Genomic DNA, 22,467 nt, shown 5'->3' with positions numbered 1-22,467 from the left:
GCCATCTTACAGGAAAAAATGAACAAACCTTTTGGCCCACCCAATACTTTTCCTCTCTCGACTGGATGTTTACTTGTATCCTTTATCGTATCCTTTTATAATAAACAGGCAAACAGTGAGTAAGTCAGTTCCCCTGAGTTCTGTGAGCTGCTCTAGCAAATTAATTGAACCCAAGGATAGGATTGTGGGAAACTTTTATTTATAGCTGATTGGTTAGAACCATAGTAACAACCTGGCGTTGCAATTGGCAACCGAAGGAGGGGAGCAGTCTTGTGGAACTGAGCCTTAAACCTGTTAGATCAGATGCTGTCTCCACATAGATAGTGTCAGAATTGAGTTAAATTGCCTGACATCCAGCTGGTGTCACAAAATTGCTAGGTGTGTGTAAAACACCCCCCACATTTGGTGTCAGAAATACTGTGAATGTGATAGTGGTGTGAGAGTAAAGGAGAGACACACAAGAGGAGAAGAGTGAGTATTTTCTAAACTTAGGCCAACTTGGCTAGGGCATGGTACCCAGATATTTGGTTAGTCATTATTCTAGGTGTGAAGGTATTTTTTAGATGAGATTAACATTTAAATGAGTAGACTTTGAGTAAAGCAGATTACCTTCCATAATATGAGTGGGCCTTTGAAAAAAGGATAATTTAAATAAGAGAATTAAGCATTTATCCTGCCTTTGCAGTGTGAAATGTATTTCTGGATATCCAGTATTTCTAATTGATGAGGGAAAATTCTTCTTCTTTTTTTTTTTTTTTTTTTGTGTGTGTGTGTGTGTTACACGGGCCTCTCACTGCTGTGGCCTCTCCCGTCGGGGAGCACAGGCTCCGGATGCGCAGGCTCAGCGGCCATGGCTCACGGGCCTAGCCGCTCCGTGGCATGTGGGATCTTCCCAGACCGGGGCACGAACCTGTGTCCCCTGCATCGGCAGGAGGACTCTCAACCACTGCGCCACCAGGGAAGCCCTAGAAAATTCTTCTTTACAGAAGATTTCCAGCAAGTTTCTAGCAAATAAATGTAGAAAGAATGATAGAATTATAAAATCATTTTGCAATCCCTAGTTAATTGATTAAAGTCATCAACAGACAAAACTATCAGATGAAAATGATACATTTTAGCAACATTAAAATGGGGATAACCAAAGATTATGTGCCTTCCGACAGAATTCAAAATGAATTACTGCTTGTGGGAGGCAGAATAATGCCTGCTCCCCCTGCCCCCAAGGATGTCTATGTCCTAATTCCAGAATCTGTGAATATGTTAGGTTACATGGCAGGGGAATTAAGGTTGCAGATGGAATTAAGGTTGTTAATTAGCTGACCTTAAAAAAAAGGAGATTATCCTGGATTATCCACTTGGTCCCCAGTAATCACAACAGTCCTTAAAAGAGGGAAGAAGGAAGGAGAAGAAGAGTTCAGAATGATGCAACGTGAGGAGGATTCAACCTGTTAACTTTGAAGCTGGAGAAGTGGAGATGAGAACTGAGGAATATGGGCAGCCTTGAGGAGCTGGAAAAGGCAAGGAAACTCTCCCCTCAAGCCTTCAGAAGGGGATGCAGCCCGGCCCAAAGCTGAATTTTAGCCCAGTGAGATCTATGTGGGACTTCCAACCTATAGAATTGAAAGTAAAAAAAAGTGTTTTGTTTTTAAGCCACTAAGTTTGTGGTAATTTGTTAAAGCAGCAATAGAAAACTAATATACCACTTATAAAAATTTTTTTCGCTAAAAAATTGAAACTGAATGTAATCAAGCCTCTAAAAACAGCTTCCATTTACAGAAAATATATGGGATAGATGAGCACAGTGCGTGATGCTACAAAGAGGCAGTCAAATTTAAAATGTGGCATACTCTACAGCTCAAATTGCTCAGGCTTCTGCCACAATGTCAGTGTCATGAGGGAAAATAAAGGAGATTAGAAGGAACTCAGGAGATGTAAGAACCAAATGTAACCTTGTATCTTGTTTGAAAACCGATTCAAACAAAGCAACTGTAAAACATATTTTTTAGGACAGTTGGGAAAATTTTACAATGGGCTACATAGTAAATGGAATTATTGTCGATTTATAAGGAATACCATTAGTGGTTTTTTAATGTTATATAAGAAAATGTATAGTTTTTAGTGATGCAAACTGAAGTATATAGGAGAAAATGAAATGATGTCTGGGGCTTTACTTTTAAAATTTTTAGAGGGAAGGGAAGAAAGGAAGGAAGGAAGGAAGGGAGGAAGGAAGGGAGGGAGGGAGGGAGGGAGAGAGGGAAAGAAAGAAAGAGAAAGAAAGATAGAAAGCAGGGAGGGAGGGAGGAAGGGAGGGAGGGAGGAAGGGAGGAAGGAAAGAAGGAAGGAGGAAAGAAGGAAGGAAAAAAGAAAGGAAGGAAGAAAAGATGAGGAAGGAAAGAAAAACTGATACAACAAATATGCCAAAATCTTGATAATTGTTGAATTTTGGTAATGGGTATATCGGGGTTCACTGTACCTCTCTCTTCTTTGTATGTTTGAAATGCTTCATTTGAAAACATTTTTAAAGAAAGAAAAAATACATCTAAGAGAATCACTTTTTTTCATGAAATTGTAGTACTTAGATTAGTTTTTTACCTTCCAAGGCAATTTTACCTAAACTTATTTTTCACACATAAGGATCACAGTTAAGCCCAACCCTAAATAAAATTATGGGTTTAGCAGTGTTTACCTTCAGAGCTCCGGTTGCTAGTTTCCCAGGACTTTCTAGTGTTCCTGATCATAAAGCCTTTGAGGAAAAATTTTTTGATAATTTCACTCACATTAAGGTGTAAATGACTACAGATATAAATTAATTAAAATAGAAATAATGTTTTAAGTAAAAAGTCTCTAATGGTGGAATGTGAAGCATCATTAAAACTATTTTTTTGTTTTGTTTTTTAAGAGGGTACTTTTTCTTTAATTACTTCACAAAGCTGCCTAAGCTGCCTAAGGTAGTTTAAGAGAATTAAATTTACATGGGCCAGAAACCATCTGTCATCCATTTCCAACCAGAGAGTAGCCTAATTTTTGCTTCATCAGCTGATAAAGGGGCATGGTAGAAGTATTACAGGACTTTGGAGGGAAAGAATCTTGTACAGAACTGTCTGGGTTTTAATACCTAGACCACCACTTACTGGCTGTGTGACCTTGACCAAGTTATCTAGCCTCTCATGCCTCAACTTCCTCATCTGTAATTGGGCTCATAGCAGTACCAACCTAAATGGTGGTTGTGAGGATTAATTGAGTTAATACATAGAAAGCAGGTAGAGCAGTTTTCTTGCCTAAAAAGCACTCAATAAATGCTAACTATCATATTATCTTTGACACTCCTCTTTTCTATAAGAATGATTAAAAATCAATTATCCACTATATTCATAATTAAGGTGTCTGAACAACTGAGAAGATCGTTATTTGGAGAAATGGCTACTTCTTGGCCAATCTTCTGGTACAATATCCATATATTTTCCAAGCAATTAGTATGTACTTGTTACCTTGTGCAGAGCTTCTGAATGATGCAGAAGGATTGAACCTTCCTCCTTTGGAAGAAGTAATCAAATAAAAAACCAAAAGACTTTTTAAGTGATTTCGCTCCAGCTCTTTTCTCCACACCAAATTTTCAAAATTCTATAGCTCATCAATCCACCCAATTCCTTGCTCAATTAAAGACTTTACCTCTACAACATTACTTCCTTTCTTCCACCTCATAACTTTTATAACTTTATATGCAAAGTGGGGGAATATAACTGACATTTCTCTGCTTAAGTCCAAGAGCAGTTATACGAGCCACTCCCTGGAATAGAAGGGGAAGGAGTCTTCTAGACATGATACCATACCCTTTGCAGGGGTCTCTGGAGTGTTGTAACTCCTGCTGATTTTACGAAGTTCTTCCCGCGCCCCTCACACCCCCAATTTTTCTTGCCCAAAGCAGTAAGTGAAGGAGTGTGACTCGCCGCAGTAAAGGTCTAGTGAACTTGTCTTTCCTGGGAAAAAAAGCGCTGACACCCCAGGAAGACAAAGTGCTGAAAGGCTGCACTGGTTGATTTGAACTCAGTTCTCGATAAAACATTTATTTAAATGACTGGTTAGCACCAACTGGAAAGCAGAGGGACAGGGATAAAGCGCATACCTGGTTAGCAGCACAGACCTGGTTAGCTTCGCAGGACAGTTAACTCCCTGGTCAGTGCTGCGCGGAGCGCCTGCTGGCGGAGTTAAAACAGAGCTACTACGCCTGCGCACACCCTCCGGGTCACGTGCCGGCGCGGGCCGGGTCTCCGAGATTCTCCGGGAGTAAGGTTCGGCAGCCATAAGGGACCGTCAACAAACAGACGAGAGGCGTCAGCCTTTTCCTTTAGGGGGCGGATTCGGGTAGGAGCAGAGCTTTCGGTATGAAACGCCCGTTTCTTCCAGAGGCGGAGAAGTGAGACCCTGTACTGGGCCTGCGGGGCGCCGCTGTACCTTTGTGGAACATGGCCCGCTGTGGGGAGGGTAGCGTGGCCCCCGTGGTACTTCTGGAGTCTCCTGGAGTTTGCAGTAAGGGCTTGCAAAGGAAGGGGCCCAGTGAGCGGCGCCGGCTGAAGGCGATGGTGTCGGAGCAGCTCAGCCAGGATCTGCTCAGGTAGGAGGAGGCGGGAACTCAGGCTGCTTCATTTCTTAAGGCGCCCACCTCCGTACCAGAAACTGTGGCTCCTCGGTTTCTCCATCCCTCCCTGCTTTGTCCTCCTCACCTCAGGCCACTGCAGGAGGCTCACCTGTCTCCTCACTACAAAGCGGGTTCTTTCGCCCTATATAACCAATCCAGAGCACCTCGGAGACCACGTACCAGATTCAAGAAGAAAACCAAAATTACCATCATTGTTCTGTGCAGCACCAGTTTATGCCAAAATACTCTAACACGGGTAGGCTTAAGTCTTGAAAGACTCGCTAATGTCGGGGTGGATACAGGTTTTGTGGTCCTGAAACTTACACAACTTTTTATAAGCTCAAACAATTCTAAGAAAAATGATACAATTAGGCAGAAGAGTATATATTTATTTTTAAAAAATTTTTTTGAGTATCTATTTAGAATGAGTAAAAATGGATCAGATTACTGGAGCGTTGGAGGTCTCTTTCTGATGAGCTCTCTTTTTTTTTTTTTTTTTTTTTTTTTCTGAGCTCTCTTTAAACGTTTTAGTAGAAATGCTTTCGTAGAAATACTTCCTGATCGCAACCTGGCTTCCCCTCTCCCCCTAGAATACAGCCCGCAGCAACTCCCAGCAATTCCCAGTTCCCATGAGGACTCTAGCAAATGGAGAGTTGTTGTGAATCCAGGAACGTCATCTCAGTTTATAAAGAAAATGAAGCTTAGAAATATTCCCTAGCTAGTTTCCATTTCCACCAAAACATTGATTCTTGAACTTTAGTGTGCATCAGAATCACCTGGAGAGCTTAGATTTACTGAGACCCAGACCTTAATTCTGATACAGTTGGTCTGGGATGGGGTGTGAGATTTTTGCATTTCTAGCAAGGTCCCAGGTGATGCTGCTGGCCTGGGTCACACTTTGAGAACTATTGAACTAGTGTAAATGTAATTACTATTAATAACAGTTGTGCAGCATTCTACATTTAAAAAATGTTTACTGTTGCCCATACTTAAGGCTCCACCAGTTATAAACTGAACTTTATAAAGCAAAAAAATTTCCTTTTAATTTGGGCCTGACTATGAGAGATTCTGCCTTGTCTCCACCACTGGGGGAATTGATGTACAACATTTAAAAAAAATGAGAGTGAAGTTCTGTTTCTAGGATGAATCTCTAAGGATGAGGTACTCCTCTTCAGTGGCTCTGTTCCTCTGGCTGTATTGTGAGCCTTCAAGTGTCATGAATTTAAAGAAGATAATACATCTAATTTATATAAAGAAAATGAGGTCATAAGTATAGCAGGTGAACAATTTATCCTCATCCTAGCAGCAATTAAAGGATAGGATCTTGAAGTTCCAAGTTCTTGTTACAAGCAAAAGTGTTTTTTTTTTAAACAACTAAAACAATCTCATATACTCACCCAGCCACCTTGAATGCTATGCCAAAGTAATCTTCTTTAAGCACAGCAATATCGTTGTTTTATTCTACAAATATTAATAAAGTAGCTAGCACCCACCATATACCTAGAACTGTACTAGGTTCTGAAAATCAAAGATTAATAAGACATGACTTTGGTGTTGTGCTTGCACTCTACTGAGAAAGGTAATAGCCAAACAGAGATAATGGGGACTGAGGTGATTTGGGGGAGGCTTTATAGGAGATGTTTGAGTGATCTCTTGGGGATTGATTACAAATTGATTAGATAGAGATTAGGAAGGGAGAAGTAAGAGAGTGAACAAGGGGAATGGCTTTTACAAAGGCATGGAGATTTGGAAGAGCTTCATTTATTTTGGGAAAGCAAGTTGTATTGAATTGCTTCAAACAGCAAGGAACAGAGACTCCTCTGCGTTACCTGAGGCAATAGGATATATGAAGAAGTGAGAAAAAATAGGAAACAGCTTCAGTAGTCAAAAAGCCAGCTCTGGTGTAGAATTGGAAAGTTGCTTGGGATATGACAACAATTGTAAAATAAGACCTCATTGAGATATGGACCATTGTTCAAGACAATTGTAATAAAAATTCTTATTGCCATCCTACTATTAGCTAGACACTGGGCTGACATGCAGTGTTTTATTTACTCCCCTGTGAGGTAAATCTTGTTGTTATTCCCGTTTAACAGATAAGGAAACAGCCTTAGAGAAGAGGTGGTGGAGTCAGAGTAAGAACCTTGGCAGTCTGGCTCCAGGGACATTAAAGTGACTTGCCCAAGGTCTCATGACCAGAGTATGGACCCAGTCAGTCTACTTTCTCTAAAGTACGGTAGTTATGCAAAATGATCTTCCAGTAACTTTGTTCCTTCATTTCTGCTTCTCTCCTTACCCATTCCTTTTTCTTACCTACCTTGGATTTTCTTTGAAACTCTCTTAAGAGTGTGATCAGTTGGCTCTTGATTATTATAGAACATCTCTGCTAGAGTTCACTTGTTTAACTACCACATTGGCTAATGGTTAACCTTGCCTCAGTCCGTTGTCCATTCAGATGTGACTAAGAGCATCAGGGACATGTGGTACAATTTGGTAGGTTTATTTGGAAGGGGATTGTGGGTATCAAAGTAGATGAGGGTGAATGGGTAAACTAAGACTAGACCATAGAGACTCTTCAGTGAAGAATTTGGAATGTATTCTGGAGGCAGTGGAGAATCATTGATGTTTTTTAAATAGAGGATGAACATAATTAGATCTTGAATTGAGTAAAGAAATTGGGGAAAAAAAAGGAAACCAACTAGGAGATTTTGTAATAGTCAAGGGATACATAACGGCAGTGAAAACGGACAAGGTGAAAAGGATTCCTGTGTGCAATTCATGGGCTTGGTGACCGATTACACGTGGAAACACAGGGAAAGAGAAGCATAAAAGATGGTGCTAATTCTTAGGACATTTGAAAGGGAGTAGTATAGTGAATGTTCAGGAGAATTGAAAATATGTCTGGAGTTTAAGAGGGAAGTTGGCATAGCAGATGTAGTTCAATGGCTGGTGGCATCACCAGCACCCAGTTGTCTAAGCTAAATATGAGAGAGATCCTAGGTTAGTCCCTTCCCTTCACCTTCTACTTCCAGTCACCAACTCCTGCCAGTCTATTACCTAAATATATTTTAAGTTAATCCCTTATTTTCTATCACCATTGATTCTCTCCTGGCTCACACCCTCTACATCATTCATTTGTGTTGCGCAGTAGTTTTTTTCCCCTTCATTCTCATTTTCCCGTAATTCCCCTTCTACACAACTAACAGGAGATATTCTGAAAAATAAAATTGCCCATGTTTTGAACTATTTGATCATTCCCCTTCAACTGTAAGATACAGTTAAGCTCTTTGTCTCTTATTCATCTTTATCCCTGCAGCTTCATCTGCCACTTCTTATCCCCTCAATACTCTGCTGACCAATTTGTAGCTCCACACTCAACACAAACCTCTGTAAGGAGCATGGAGGCAGGAGCTCCCCACTACCTTGCCTTGCTTCCTTGACCAACTCTTACTCAATCTTTAAAATTCCTTTTGGTTTTCCTTTTCTCTATAAGATCATCTCTTATGTCTGTCCCTGAAAAAAATTTACTAGTTTGTCCTATTGAATATATCACACACCTTAATTTTCAGGCCTGGTCTCCATACTCTTCTACAAACTCCTTGAGGGCAGATACTATGCTTTAGTCCCCTTTATGTCCCCAGTGCTTCGTACATGGTACACGCTCAATAAATTTTTAGTGAGAATTGGGTTTAATCAGTAGTCTAAAATGCTTTAGATAGGTGAATACAGTAGGTGACAGGGAAATAAAATGGAAAGAAGCTGGGCCTTGACACCACTGAGCCTTTGCTCCAGCCTATCCTTCCTCTAGAGTTTATTATTAGATGAGCCAATAAAACCCTCCTTAATGTTTAAGCAGGTCCGAGTCAGATATTACTTGTAACAGATAACAAGATATGCTTATAACTGATACAGGTAGTTTTATAAAATAAAAAGCACTGTATTTTCACATTAACATTTTTTAAAACATTAACTTTTTTTTATTGACGAATACTCATGAGCATCTATTATGAACAAGGCAGATTCCCTAGTGACAGTTGTATGGCTACCAGCTGCAATGCTTGTTTATTCACTTGGGGAGAAGTGGGGGATGGGAAGGAGGACTAAATGTTGTAATTGTATTGTACAATTTGAGTTTTTATTAATGTTTGGGAGACCAATACATTCTTGCATAACTTTAACAATCGCTTATGAAAAAATTTATTGATTAAAATATTGACTAAAATGCGTCTATTTGCTCATTGTTTCCAAGGTTCTGAAAGCTTTGTGCTCTGAAGCATTTGTTTTGTTTAGGGTAAAATACAGCCAAATCCAAAAAAGCAGATATTGAGCTCTTGCTATCTAATGAAGGTGCAGTTTTTGCCTTTGGAGAGTTCATTGTCTGAATATAATATATTTTAGTTATATTAAAATAATATAATTTTATTATTATAAAAATAATAATGATACAGTGACAGAAGTGCTGTAATAGAGGTATGTACCGAGGGATCAGAGGAAAGAGCCATTAACTGGGTCTTGGGGGAGTGAGTGTCAGTGGCAACATTCTAAGCTTTCACTGTAATGGATATCTTTATTCATACTTGGACCTCCTATAGTGTACTAGTGTGATTGCCAGTTATATCCTGCAATACAGAAGTCCTCTGAGAGTACAAAACTTGCTGACAATAATGTTATACTATATGAAGTATTATTTAATATTTACAGAGCAGAAATATATAGTTACCACACAGAAAAAACATTGTGACAGTTTCTATTATGATGCTGATTTCTGTTCTTCTATCATTTTACATGTGAACTTTACCATAACTATGTCTGCATATTAGTAAAGATATTTGAATGGGCTTTCCTTGAGTCCATCGTTTTAATAATAGATTAGAGCGTAGTTCTATTTTTTGTGGGGTGGGCAATGGAAGAGGGCTTAAATGTCACATTCTTGACAGCCAAGCCTGCATTTCAGACTTGGTATTTAACAATAGTCAAAGTGCAGTGTACCAGTTTCTAGACTGGATTGTCTATTATTGCGTGTGGTTTGCTGGTGGTGTTGACTGTTTACTTTTTTTGCTTCAGTTTTAGTAAGATTTTAAAAAATTGATTCAATAGTCAACAATCACATTACTTTGTGTTCTCTTTCCAAAATAAATCTGAAGTACATACATTATAAAGGAAAATCAACATAAGTAGCAGAAGATAAATTTTATTGGTAGAAGGAATTAAAAGGAAAAGATATTTTTTGAAAAAATAGTCTTACTCTTTTAGTGTAATTACCTTTGTTTTCATTATAAATTTTAGAAAATTGCCTTCTAAACCAATGTTAGACAATGTTCTTTGGATGAACTGAGAATAAACTCATTTTCATACTAACTTTATTTTGTTATCTCTGTATTTTTAGTTTATGTGTTATTTTTAAAGCTTATTTTATAAAAATGGGCATATTATATATTTCTAAGCATCACTAATTAAACTGTGGTTCCTTTTTATTCCTTATAGGCTTCTAAGAGAAGAAGTCCATACAGATGTTACTTTCTCTATAGATTGTACTTTGTTCAAAGCACACAAAGCAGTCCTTTTAGCAAGGGTTCCTGATTTCTATTTGCTTACTGTTGGACATACAAATAACTTAACAAACCATGAACCTGTTGCTGTGGAGAACTTTGAAGCTTCAGAATTTAGAATATTTTTACAGTAAGTGCTTTCTTCATCTTTTTTTCTCTTATATTTAAATCTAGTACATAATTGCTTATTTTTTAAACATATGTGTGTGTTTTCATTTCTTATATTTTCATATCTACTTTATAACCTTCTAACTTAAATTCCATATTATCTTAGTAATTAGTGCTAGTAGAGGCTAAGTATTAGTATTAGAGTCTTAGAGGCTTAGTATTAGGAGAGGCTAATTTCTGCTTGAGATTGATCCTGAGAGAGGAGAAATATATCTGCTTTAGAGAACTGTCTATTCACATCCTCTGTCCATTTTTCAATTGGATTATTTATCTTTATATCATTGAGTTATAGGAGATCTTTATGTATTCTGGATATTAGGCTCTTATCAGACATATGATCTGCAAACATTTTCTCCCAGTCAGTGGGTTGTCTTCACTTTCTTGATGGTGTCATTTATAACACAACAGTTTTAGATTTTTAATGTAGCCTCGTTTATCTAATTTTCTTTTGTCACTTTTACTCCTACTATTGTAGATAAGAAACCATTGCCTATTCTAGGGTCACAAAGAGTTATTCTTATACTTTCTTCTATGAATTTTTTGGGTTTATGCTTTTAACTCTTACATTTAGGTCTGTGATCCATTTTGAGTTAATTTTTGTGTATAATGTAAGGAAGGGGACCAACTTTATTCTTTTGTGTGTGAATATCTGGTTGTCCCAGTACTGTTTTTGGAGAGACTATTCTTTCTCCATTGGATTGTCTGTACAGCCTTGTTGAAAATCAGTTGCCCATTGCTATGGACTGAATTGTTTCCCTTGAAAATTCGTGTGTTGAAGCTCTACTCCCTAATGTGATGGTATTTGGAGTGATGGTATTTCTAACTGAGTGAACTTGGGCTGATCACTTACTTTAGTTTCCTCACCTGAAAAATGGACATAATACCTACCTCATAGCATTGTTGTGAGGGTTAAATTAGATGCTTATGAAGCACTTAGCATAGTGACCTGAGATATAGTAAGTACTGAATACATTATAAGTATTATTCATAGTAGTAGCCCTTTGATATTATACATTTCTCCAGCTATTGAGTGTATGTTTAGAAAAAGATGCTTGGGAAAAGTCAAATTTTTATATATTAGAGAAAGAGAAATTACATTAATGTTATCCTTTATTTGTTGTCTTTAAAAGTGTTAGAAAAAAGATTGAATGAGAGACAGTATGGTAGAGTGGAGGAAGCACTGGACTTGACAACAAGACAGAGATATGCCTTCTGGCTTTGCATTACCTTGTTTTATGATTTCTTTGAGCCTCAGTTTTCTTATATTTAGAACAAGGACGTTGGAGTAAATGGCTTTATGCTTCCTAGCACTTCACAATCCTCTATTTTAAGCACTCAATCACATTCTGTTTTGTGTTAGGTTAGTGAAGTATGTCTGTGATTATGTAAGCTCCTTGAGATTAGATCATATCATCGATGTGAGCATTCCCAGTGGTATCTCATCAGTGTCTGTGTATAGAAAGTGCTTGTGATATATCTCCCCCTTTTTTAAAAGGCAGATTGTATTGAAATTTCTCTGTGTTAATATAAAGCGAAGGGAGAGGATTATAATGTGCAGTATTGAGATTAACATTTTTTAGTAAAAATTCTGATAACATAGATTTTAAAATTTTTATTGTATGAAATGCAGTCCTTATAGGTATCTTTAACACACATCCTTCTCTTTAAATAACCAATAAAGATTTTGAAGTATTCTGTCATATTGTTACTTATTTTAGGGTCCTTTGCTATGCACTTAAGTTAGAGTAGTAAGTACAGTCTTCGAAGAAATTTTTTTTTTTTTTTTTTTTTTTTGTGGCATGCGGGCCTCCCTCTGCTGCGGCCTCTCCCGTTGCGGAGCACAGGCTCCGGACGCGCAGGCCCAGCGGCCATGGCTCACGGGCCCAGCCGCTCCACGGCATGTGGGATCCTCCCAGACCGGGGCGCGAACCCAGTTCCCCTGCATCGGCAGGCGGACGCGCAACCACTGCGCCACCGGGGAAGCCCCGAAGAAATTTTTTATGTACCGTGTCTTCAGATATGGCTCAGATGATTGGCACTGGAAAGTAGTTCCTGCTTTATGACCTCATGATTAAAATTCAATAAAAATCTTTGATTTCCTAAGACTTACCACATTATAGTTGTATGTGCATGTTTGTGTGTGTGTGTGTGCACAGGTGTGTGTGTAAAGAAAAGAAAAAAGGGAAGACCTTTAAATTTTCAATTTAACATCAATAACTGGGAAATGCTAGTATAAAATGTCAATCAAGTAAACACATAGAACAGCAGCACAGTATAAAAGATTCCGTTTCCCCTACAGCCTTCTCAGGTGGTGGCTATTTTCTCTCCCACATCCCTTACACTAGTAGGGCTGAAGTGGGTGGAATAGGTGTCTTGTAATATTAACTATATATATATGTAACTTGGCATCTGGGACCTCACTAACTGGGGAGAGACTCCTCCTTCCAGAGTTAGCTAATTCCCTGAGCATGCCTTTGATATGCAAACCAAGTAATCCTGAATCCATTCCTACACCCACTTCTTCTGTCTGTTTTTTATACTCTAGAAGGCAACACTCTTCTTCCCTAATCATCCCGGAGCCAGGTACCAGACAACTAAAGACCACCCTTAGAGCCCAGAGCCCCCTCTCCCCCAAATTACTCAATTTAATCCTAAACTTGCTCAGCTGCTTACCTTGCCTCACCCATTCCTTCCCACAAAAACCACTTTTGCCTATGCTTTGCCCTCCCTGTTTTGTCTCTAAATAGACCCTGTTGCTTCCCCATGTGGCCCTACCTGGCATGGTATTCCCTGTTCCTCTTGTGAACTGTAAGTTGTAAACTGTCTATTCACTGGTAATCATCTCCTGATCAGTTGGCTTCACCATATCTGAATAAACCTAAATTCCCAGGTAACTTTTTTTTTTGCCACGTGGCTTGCAGGATCTTAGTTCCCCAAACAGGGATTGAACCTAGGCCACAGCAGTGAAAGCCCAGAATTCTAACCAGTAGGCTCCCAGGGAACACCCCCAGGTACATTTTAAAACACTTGTGAACTTCATTACTGCCTCTAGACCTTTCTCCCTCCCTCCTTCCTAAACCCCCTATCTTTGTGTCTCACCAATCTGTACCACTGGTCAGTCATCCATAGACCCCTCCAGGTCAGTCCTCTTCATTCCTCAAATAAATTGACTATTGTCAGTTTCTCTAATAACTTAATTCTTGGTAATTGCAATTGCCATACCCATTAGCAGTCACTTTCCACTCTCTCCTCCCCCCACTTCCTGGCAACCAATAATCTACTTTCTGTCATTATGGTTTTGCCTATTCTGGGCATTTCATGTAAATGGATTTTTATAGTATATGGCCTTTTATGTGTGGGTTTTTAAACTGGGTGTGATGTTTTCAAGGTTCATCCATGTTGTGTTGTTTATCAATACTTCGTTCCTTTTTATGGCTGAATATTTCATTGTGTGATGGATCAAGGGTTGCCAAGACCATTCCCAGGTTTGATGATTCACTAGGAGGACTCATAGGACTCGGCATATAGTTATACTCTAGCCTCTGATTTATTACAAAGGAAACAAAGGGAAAAGGTACATGGGGTGAAATCCACGGGAAACAAGACACAAGATTCCAAGGGTCCTCTCCCAGTGGAGCCACACAGGCCATGTTTAATTTTCCTACAATGAGTTATGACAACAATTCTGTAATGTTGCCAACCAGGGGGGCTCATTACAGGTTCAATGCCCAGAGTTTTTACCAGGAGTTGGTCTCCTGCCTGATGTGTACCCATATTCCAGACTCCTAGAAGGAAAGCATGTGTTCAGCGTAAACCATATTATTTTATAAACAATGTACAAGCTAACAATAGCTGAGCCACCCTTGTCATTTAGAGAATGCTATGAACACTGTTGAAATAATGTTCCCAGATACCAGCCAAGGACAACTCTTACAATCAAGTCTTTCAAAAGATAGCAGTCCCACCTATGTTAACTCTTTTCTGTACATATGGATATAAATTGTGTTTATGCATTCATCAGTTGATATACATTTCAGTTGTTCTGACTTTTTGGCTGTTACAAATAATTCTGCTACAAACATTCATGTACAAGTTTTTGTGTGAACATATGCTTTCACTTCTCTTGTGTTATGTACCTTGGAGTCGAATTGCTGGGTCATATGTTAAACGCTTTGAGGAACTGCCAGACTTTTCCAAACTGGCTATACCCTTTTACATTCCTACCAGCATGTATGAGGATTCCAGTTTCTCTGTGTTCTTGACAACACTTGTTATTATGTCTTTTTGATTATAGGTACCCTAGTGGGTATGAAGCAGTAACTCATTGTGGTTTTGATTTGCATTCTTCTGATGGACAGTGATATCAAATATCTTTTCATGTGCGTATTGGTTGTTTGTATATCTTCTTTGGAGAATTATCTGTTTGCATTCTTTGCCCATTTTGAAATAGGGTTATTTGTCTTTACACTATTGAGTTTTGGAAATTCTTTATATATTCTAGATACAAGTCTCTTATCAGATACATGATTTGCAAACATTTCTCCCATTTTGTGGGTTGTCTTTTAACTTTCTTGATGGTATCCTTGAAAGCACAAAAGTTTTTAATCTCTATGACTTCCATTTTATTTTTTCTTCTATAACTTGTGCTTTTAGTGTCATATCTAAGAAACCATTGCCTAATCCAAGGTCACAATTACTTATCCTCTGTATACCTTTTTAGTTCTTACATTTAGAACTTTGACCTATTCTAATTTTTGTATATAGTGTGAGGCTAGGGTCCAACTTTGTTCTTTCACATTTGGATATCTAGTTGTCCCAGTACCATTTTTTTTTTTTGGATAAGTAATAAGTGGATTTATTTAGAGAGATACACAGATACATTCTGTATACAGAATGTGGTCTGTCTCAAAAGGCGAGAGTGGCCCTGGGACAAACACAGTCCACAAACAGAGTGTGGGCCGTCTCAGAAGGCGAGAGGCCCAGCACTGTTTTTTGAAGAGACTTTTCTTTTCCCATTGGATTGTCTGAATACCTGTAAAGGAAAAACACCCTCCTGTGTGTCTCCTTTACTCTTAATACTCTGCTCATTGAGTACTTTACTTCTGACACTTGTGGTCACCAAATTCGCAGGAGTTTTTCCCCACACCAAGCAATTCTGAGGTTCTCCAGATGCCAGCTGGGTGTCCTACAGATTTAACTCAGTTCTGACACTATTTACCTGGAGACTGTTACCTGTGCCTCAGGTTGTTACCTGTGCTTCTGATCAACTGGCTATAAATGTAGATTCCTATGACCCCTTCCTCAGGTTCAATTAATCTGCTAGAGCAGCTCACAGGACTTAGGAAAACATTTTACTTACCATATTACTGATTTATTATAAAAGGAAAAAATTCAGGAACAGCCATATAGAAGTGATGCATAGGGCAAGGGATGTGGGAAGGAGCTTCTAAGCCCTCTCTGGGTTCACTACTCTCCCAGCACCTCCGTGTGTCCACCAACCCAGAGGCTCACTGAAACCCATCCTTTAGGGTTTTCATGCAGGCTTCATTACATAGGCATGATTGTTTAAATCATTGACTGTTGGTGATTAATTCAACCTCTCCCCTCTCCAGAGGTGGAGGGGAGAGCTGAAAGTTTCAACCTTCAAAGCACTTGGTTGGTTCTCCAGGCAACCAGCCCCCATTTTTAGGAGCTTTCTAAAAGTCACCAACTTCACTAATGTAAACTCTGGTGTGGTTGAAAGGGACTTGCTATGAATAACAAAAGACATTCATTTCACCTTTATCCTTCTGGAGCTATTTCAGGACCTGGGAACAAAACTTAAGTACTATAATAAAAGATATTCTGTGGCTTTTACATAGGAGGTTAGAAGGGTTTTAGAAGCTATGTGCTGGGAATAGTGGACAAAGACCAAATATATAGTTCATATTATAAATCACAATATCACAACACCCCTGTTGAAAATCAGTTGTCTATAAATCTATGTTCTAGACACTCAGTTCTATTCCACTGATCTATATGTCTGTCCTTATACCAGTACCACACAGTATTGATGGCTATAGCTTTGTAGGAAGCTTAGAATTCAGAAAGTGTGAATCTTCCAATTTGGTTCTGTGTAAAGATTGTTTTGGCTATTCTGGCATTTCTATTTGACTTTGAGTGTTGGCTTGTCAATTTCTGCGGAAAACTAGCTGAATTTTGATAGGTGTTGCACTGAATCTGCAGATTAATTCAGAGAGTATTGCCATTTTTACAATATTAAATCATCTGGAATGTGTTTCCATTTATTTAATTGCTTTCAGGATATGTCTTGCACTTTTTATGAAATACATTCCTAAGTATTTTATTTTCTTGATGCTGTTGTAAATTGAATTACATTCTAATTTCATTTTAGATTGTTATTGCTAGTGATTTTTGCATATGGATCTTGTACTTTGCAACCTTGCAGAACTTGTTTAACAAATAGTTTTTGGGTGAATTTCCAAGGATTTTCTATACACGTTTGCCATTTGTAAATGAAGATAGCTTTACTTATTCCTTTCCAATCCAGCTTATTTCTTTTTCTTGCTTAATTGCCCTGGCTAGAATCTCCAGTTAAATGTTGAATAGAAGGGGTAAGAGCAGACAGACATCCTTGCTGATCTTAGGAAGAAAGCTTTCAGTCTTTTACCATTAAGTCTGATGTTAGCTGTGAGTTTTTCATAGATCTCCTTTATCAGGTTGAGGATGTTTCCCTCTACTGTATTGCTGGTTTGCTGACTGTTTTATTATGACAGGGTGTTGGATTTTGTCAAATGCTTTTTTTTTTGCATCAACTAAGATGATCATGTAGTTTTTGTCCTATTGATATGGTGTCTTAGTCCATTTGGGCTGCTATAACAAGACTGCAGACTGGGTGGCTTATAAACCACAGAAATCTATTTCTCATAGTTCTGGATGCTGGAAATCCAAGATCAGAGTGCCAGCATGGTAGGGTTCTGGTGAAGGCCCTATTTTAGGTTGCAGACTGCTGACTTCTCATTGTTCCCTCCCATGGTAGAAGAAAGCCAGGGATCTCTTTGGAGCTGCTTTTAATAAGCGCACTAATCCCATTCATGAGGGCTCCACCTAATCATCTCCCAAAGGCCCCACCTGCTAATATCATCACATTGGGAATTAGCTTTCAACATATGATTTTAGGGGACACAAACATTCAGGCTGTAGCATATGGTATATAATATTGATTTTCATCTGTTTAACTGCCCTTGAATTCCTGAAATAAAGCCCAGTTGGTCATGATGTATAATTCTTTTTATATGTTGCTGGATTCACTTTGCTATTATTTTGTGGAAGACTTTTTCTCTATATTAGTAAGGAATATTGGTCTGTAGTTTTCTCTTCTTGTGATGTCTTTGTCTGCTTTTGTGTCAGGATAATACTGGCTTCACATAATGAATTGGGAAGTGTTCCGTCTTATATTTTTTGGAAAAGTGAAGGATTGGCATTAATTCTTCTTTAAACATTTGGTAGAGTTCAGCAGTGAAGCCACCTGGTCCTGTGTTTTTCTTTGTGAGAAGTTTTTGATTGCTAATTCAATCTCTTTACTTGTTGTTTGTCTATTCAGATACTCTGTTTCTTCTTAAATCAAGTTTGGTAGTGTGTATCCTTCCTAGGAATTGTCCATTTCATTTAGCTTATATAATTTGTTGGCCTTATATATTCCTTTTTAACATTAAAATTTTTTATAGACTACTTTTCAAACTTTCTGTTATTTTAGATTGATCTTTCCTCTAGTTAGTCCAGATTAGAAAGGTTTTAAAACTATATAGCCGTTATCTATGAAAGCAGCACACTGGAAAACTAGCTTTTAAGAATCACTGACATTTTTATTAATATTTTACATTGTGTCTTTTAGGATTGTATACTCATCAAACAGAAACATAAAAAACTATGAAGAGGAAATTCTCAGGAAAAAGATAGTGGAGAGTGGAGTACCACAAAAGAAATGTGACTTCAGTGTTAGAAAGTGTACTGACAATGATGGAAGATCATCTGTAGGTAAAAGGTCATCTGATCATTCTTTTCTGAAGCATGAAATTCCAGAAGATAACAACAAAGAGGACATTCCAGAAGATAACAACAAAGAGGACAACTTAATTTCCACTGGTGAGGTATTTTTTGTGGATTTTTATAAAATTTTGTAGCCATGAAAGTAATTATGTTCTGATACAATTAGAGAAAAATATACTTCAAAAGTCAGCTCTACTGATCACTTTTTATAAGTAAATGAAATAAAAGTAAATGAAAGTCAATATAATAAAAATAAATGAAAGTAAATAATTTATGGGAAAATGGAAATAATAATATGGTCAACTCCCAGTTTTCCTAAGTAATTAGAGATGGGGTTATTATTAAAAAATACACACATAATTCATAATTCTCCTTTTAAGCCTCATATATTGTCATCCTTATTCTAATCTACACCAATAAAAGCTTTAGCAGACTATAGAATCAATTCTGTTATAACACAATATATGCGTTCCTTAAAAAACACCATGCAACACAAAAATCACCAATACATTTTGTCATGACACAAAATCACTGAAACTTTTGTCGTGACACATTTTTAAAAGATAGGAACCTAATAAAAATGGTTAGCATAGTTTTACCCATGTTAAATGGTTCAGAAGTACATAAGTACTACAATAAATGTGGCATTTGACCTTGAAAAAGACCTCTAGTTTGTTTGTATAAGTGGGTGTCAGAAGGGTTGCAGCTTGTGAATTATTGTGAATTGGTGGAAGGAGGATGTTAAGGATATAGATATATATATAGTAGATATTCTAACAGGAAACTCGAGACCCCTGGATCAGAGAACAGACTGTTTGTTACTTACAGAGCATCTCAGCACCACTTCCCCACCCTCAGTCCCCACGAGGCTATGTGGTAAGGGTCTGATGTTACCTGTCCTGCACGTGCAGTGGGATTGCACCATAGGAGGGGAACACCAACATTATGAGACTTTTATAGGCTGCTGGCAGATCTGCCCATCCTCCTCTGCAGAGAGAGAGACACCTTTACTTTGGAAGGTAAATAAATCTTCTCTGGTTAGGATAAGGTAGCTTCAGTACCCTAGAGTGTAAGGAAATGGTTTTGAGGGGAGAGTAGTCTCTGAATCTTTCTGGAGCATCACATTACCTCTGACTTCTAAGACATGTTTGAGGAGAGGAGAGAAGATGGCGGAAGAGTAAGACGCGGAGATCACCTTCCTTCCCACAGATACGTCAGAAATACATCTACACGTGGAACTGCTCCTATAAGACATGTTTGTTGTTTAACCATCCTTTATCCAAATTTGCCAGTGCTCTCCTCAGAAAGGCCAGACCATACAGAAGCACAAAAATATTCATAGAAAATGGTCTCCCAGAAGTTGCTATCTGAAACCAGATAGAAGTTTGTAACACCAGAAATGGGTAGGTGTGGGTGAACTGAGGTATCTGGTAGATGTTTTAGGTGTTTGTGTATGTTTTGTGTATTCTTACAGGGCTGAGTTCAGCTTGGTGCAGTTCTTTGCATTGACCTAGTGTTTCTCATGGATTAGCTTGCACCTAAGAGGGAAAAATCAAGAGCATAGTGTCAGAGAAGACAAAGGAAGTTTCAAGGAGGGTGGCATTGACAGTATGCAATACTGCAAAGGAGTTAATAAGATGTGGACAAGCAAGTGTAAGATGTGGACAAGCAAGTGTCTGGTAAACCAGTCAACACGGAGGTTTCCATGGAGTGATGGAGAAAGTAGATGAAGGCAAGGGGTTGAGGGGTAAATGAGCTCTATTCACTTATACTCAAAACTTGTTTGGCCACTTTAATAGGCTGCTGTGGGACCATGCAGAGCTCTAGACTATAGGCAGGAAAAATGGGTACCAAATACCACCTCTGCCAACTGCTCTAACTATGTGGCCTTGGGAAAGTCCCTTACACTGAGTCTTAGAGTCCTCATCTATAAAATCAGTCTGTAACCACTTACTTCTTAGGACTGAGACTAAATGAGATAATTAAAAAGTATGAATAGATCTACCTCAAGCCTAGAACAGGCATGCATGCATGCATGTATTCATTCATTCACTGTAATGAGATATGGTGAACATATATAAAAGAAATCTAACTAAGCTTAAATCAGTTTGTTTTTACTGTTGTTGCACGAAACACCAGTAATAAAACTCTTTAGTTAACAGATACTTTCAAATACATCCAATTCTACTATAACACTTGTTTTCAAAACATGAGTTTGATCCAACACAATTGACATATTAGGGAACAATATGAGCATAACGGGGCCTTTTCCTTTCCTTCCCCCTTGGCCACTCCTCAGTCTCCTTCACTGGAACTTCCTCTTTCTGCCCCTTAAATAATTGGTATTCTCCAGTTTTGTTTTTTTTTTTTTAGCTTCGTATCTAACCACTGACTAGACATATGTGTCTAAATATACCTTAAATATCTCAAAATTTAACTTGTGTCAAACTGACCTAATCATCTGCTTTCTCAGCCTGCTCTTTTCTTAAATACTGTATCAGTGTGAATTATATTACCATCTTTCTCCTCAGTTACTCTTTTACCCTTCATTCGATTCATGATCATGTCTGTTGATTTGTCTCCTAAATATTCTTAAATACTTCTCTTCTTTACCCTCCTGCCATTTCTTTATTTCAGGAATTTGCTATTTTCCTTGAGAATTTGAACCCCAGCTGGTCACCAGGCCTCTTGATGTGCCACCCTCCATCTCTATTGTACAGAACAACGTCCATCAATTGCAAGTGTGGTCATGGCACTTCCCTTATTAAAATCCTGCAGTAGTCTCACACAGCCTTAATATAAATCCCAGCTTCTTTCCCGTGGTGCAAGGGGATGTTGGGAACTGATTGCTGCCTAGAACGCTGCTGCCTTCTGTCTTCACAACCCCTCATACCCCCTGAGCTCTATTCTTACTGACTTACTTGGCATTTCCTCCTAAGGAAGTATATTTTGCCACTTCTGTTCTTTTGCACTTGCTGTTTATTCCTGAAATGCTATTCTAATCATTACATTGAGTATCAACTTTGTGCTAGTTTTGAAGATTTGATAGTGAACAAAACAGATAGTGTTCTTATTTTGCAGTTTAGTAGGAGGTACAGTCAGGTAAGTTACGTACCAAGTGTGATAAGGACACAGATAGGGCACATGTAACCTAGGCTTAGGCCTTCAGAGAAGGCTACGTGGAGGGAGTGATATCTGAATTGAATCCTGAAGGAAAAAGCAGAAGTTAACCAGGCATAACGAGTTTAGGGAAGTAGTGTTCCAAGCAAAGGAAACAACATGCCTGGAGGCAAAGAGAGCCAGGCACATAGCAAATTTGGAAATCCAGAAATGGTTTGTTGTGGGTGTAGTGTAGAGTAGGGGACAGGAATGGTCAAAGTAAGGGATGAACCTGGATATATAAGCAAAAGCCAGATAATGAAAGCCTTCAAGGATGACTTTATAGTCTGTGGTCCAAACTAGGATTCTTTTGAGAGAGTGAAAGATGAAAAATTATTATTGCTGTTGATAATAATAAGGGGGCAAGAGGGGCAAGAGGCATTAACTGGACTGCCCCAGGCAAACCAAAAGATGTGGTCACCTTACGCATAAGCTATTTTAAGGAGTTTAGGTGGTACTATTTTGCAGGCTTAAGGAGTATGAACAGAGAAAATTTAAGGTAGAGTGGAATGATGACTTCAGGTTGTGGAACAGTTTTGGGTTTCTGCGATTGTGTTTTTGTTTTTGTTTTTCTGGGTACCACTTCTGACACCAAATGTGTGTGTTTTTTTCCACACACCAACCAATTCTCCTAGCACCAAACGGGCATCCAACAGTTCAATTCTGACAGTTAACTATCCAGAGTTAGCACAGACCCCACAGGTTAAGGACTTAGTCCTACAAATTGCCCCCACTTCAACACAAGTGGAGTGCTTAGGCTACTGTAGGGGAGATAAGAGTTCCTTCTACCCTCTTAGGTTTTGTGACTGGCCTACAAATTAAACTAAAATAAGACAGATTAACAGACGGGGGAAAAATGGTGTTTATTACTTTTCTTTTTAATACTTTATTTTGTACCAGGAGTTT

General features: G+C 38.5%; 1 protein-coding gene across 3 annotated transcripts in view; it reads left to right on the top strand.

Moving 5' to 3' along the window:
- Window positions 1-4,275: 4,275 nt before the first annotated feature.
- The window catches only part of BTBD8 (BTB domain containing 8), a 99,162-nt gene continuing 80,970 nt past the window's right edge, over window positions 4,276-22,467 (top strand). For all 3 annotated transcript variants that reach the window (XM_024119984.2, XM_028489136.1, XM_028489137.1), the window contains exons 1-3: window positions 4,276-4,612; window positions 10,121-10,315; window positions 18,248-18,498. In XM_024119984.2, the coding sequence (XP_023975752.1) occupies window positions 4,464-4,612; window positions 10,121-10,315; window positions 18,248-18,498 (595 nt within the window). In that variant the 5' untranslated portion in view covers window positions 4,276-4,463. The remainder of the gene's footprint in view (window positions 4,613-10,120; window positions 10,316-18,247; window positions 18,499-22,467) is intronic.

This window comes from Physeter macrocephalus, chromosome 4 (assembly GCF_002837175.3).
Source record: "Physeter macrocephalus isolate SW-GA chromosome 4, ASM283717v5, whole genome shotgun sequence".
In the NCBI taxonomy this organism is placed as follows: Eukaryota; Metazoa; Chordata; class Mammalia; order Artiodactyla; family Physeteridae; genus Physeter; species Physeter macrocephalus.
The sequence above is the reverse complement of the archived record's forward strand: the minus strand, read 5'-3'. Positions and strand labels throughout refer to the sequence as shown.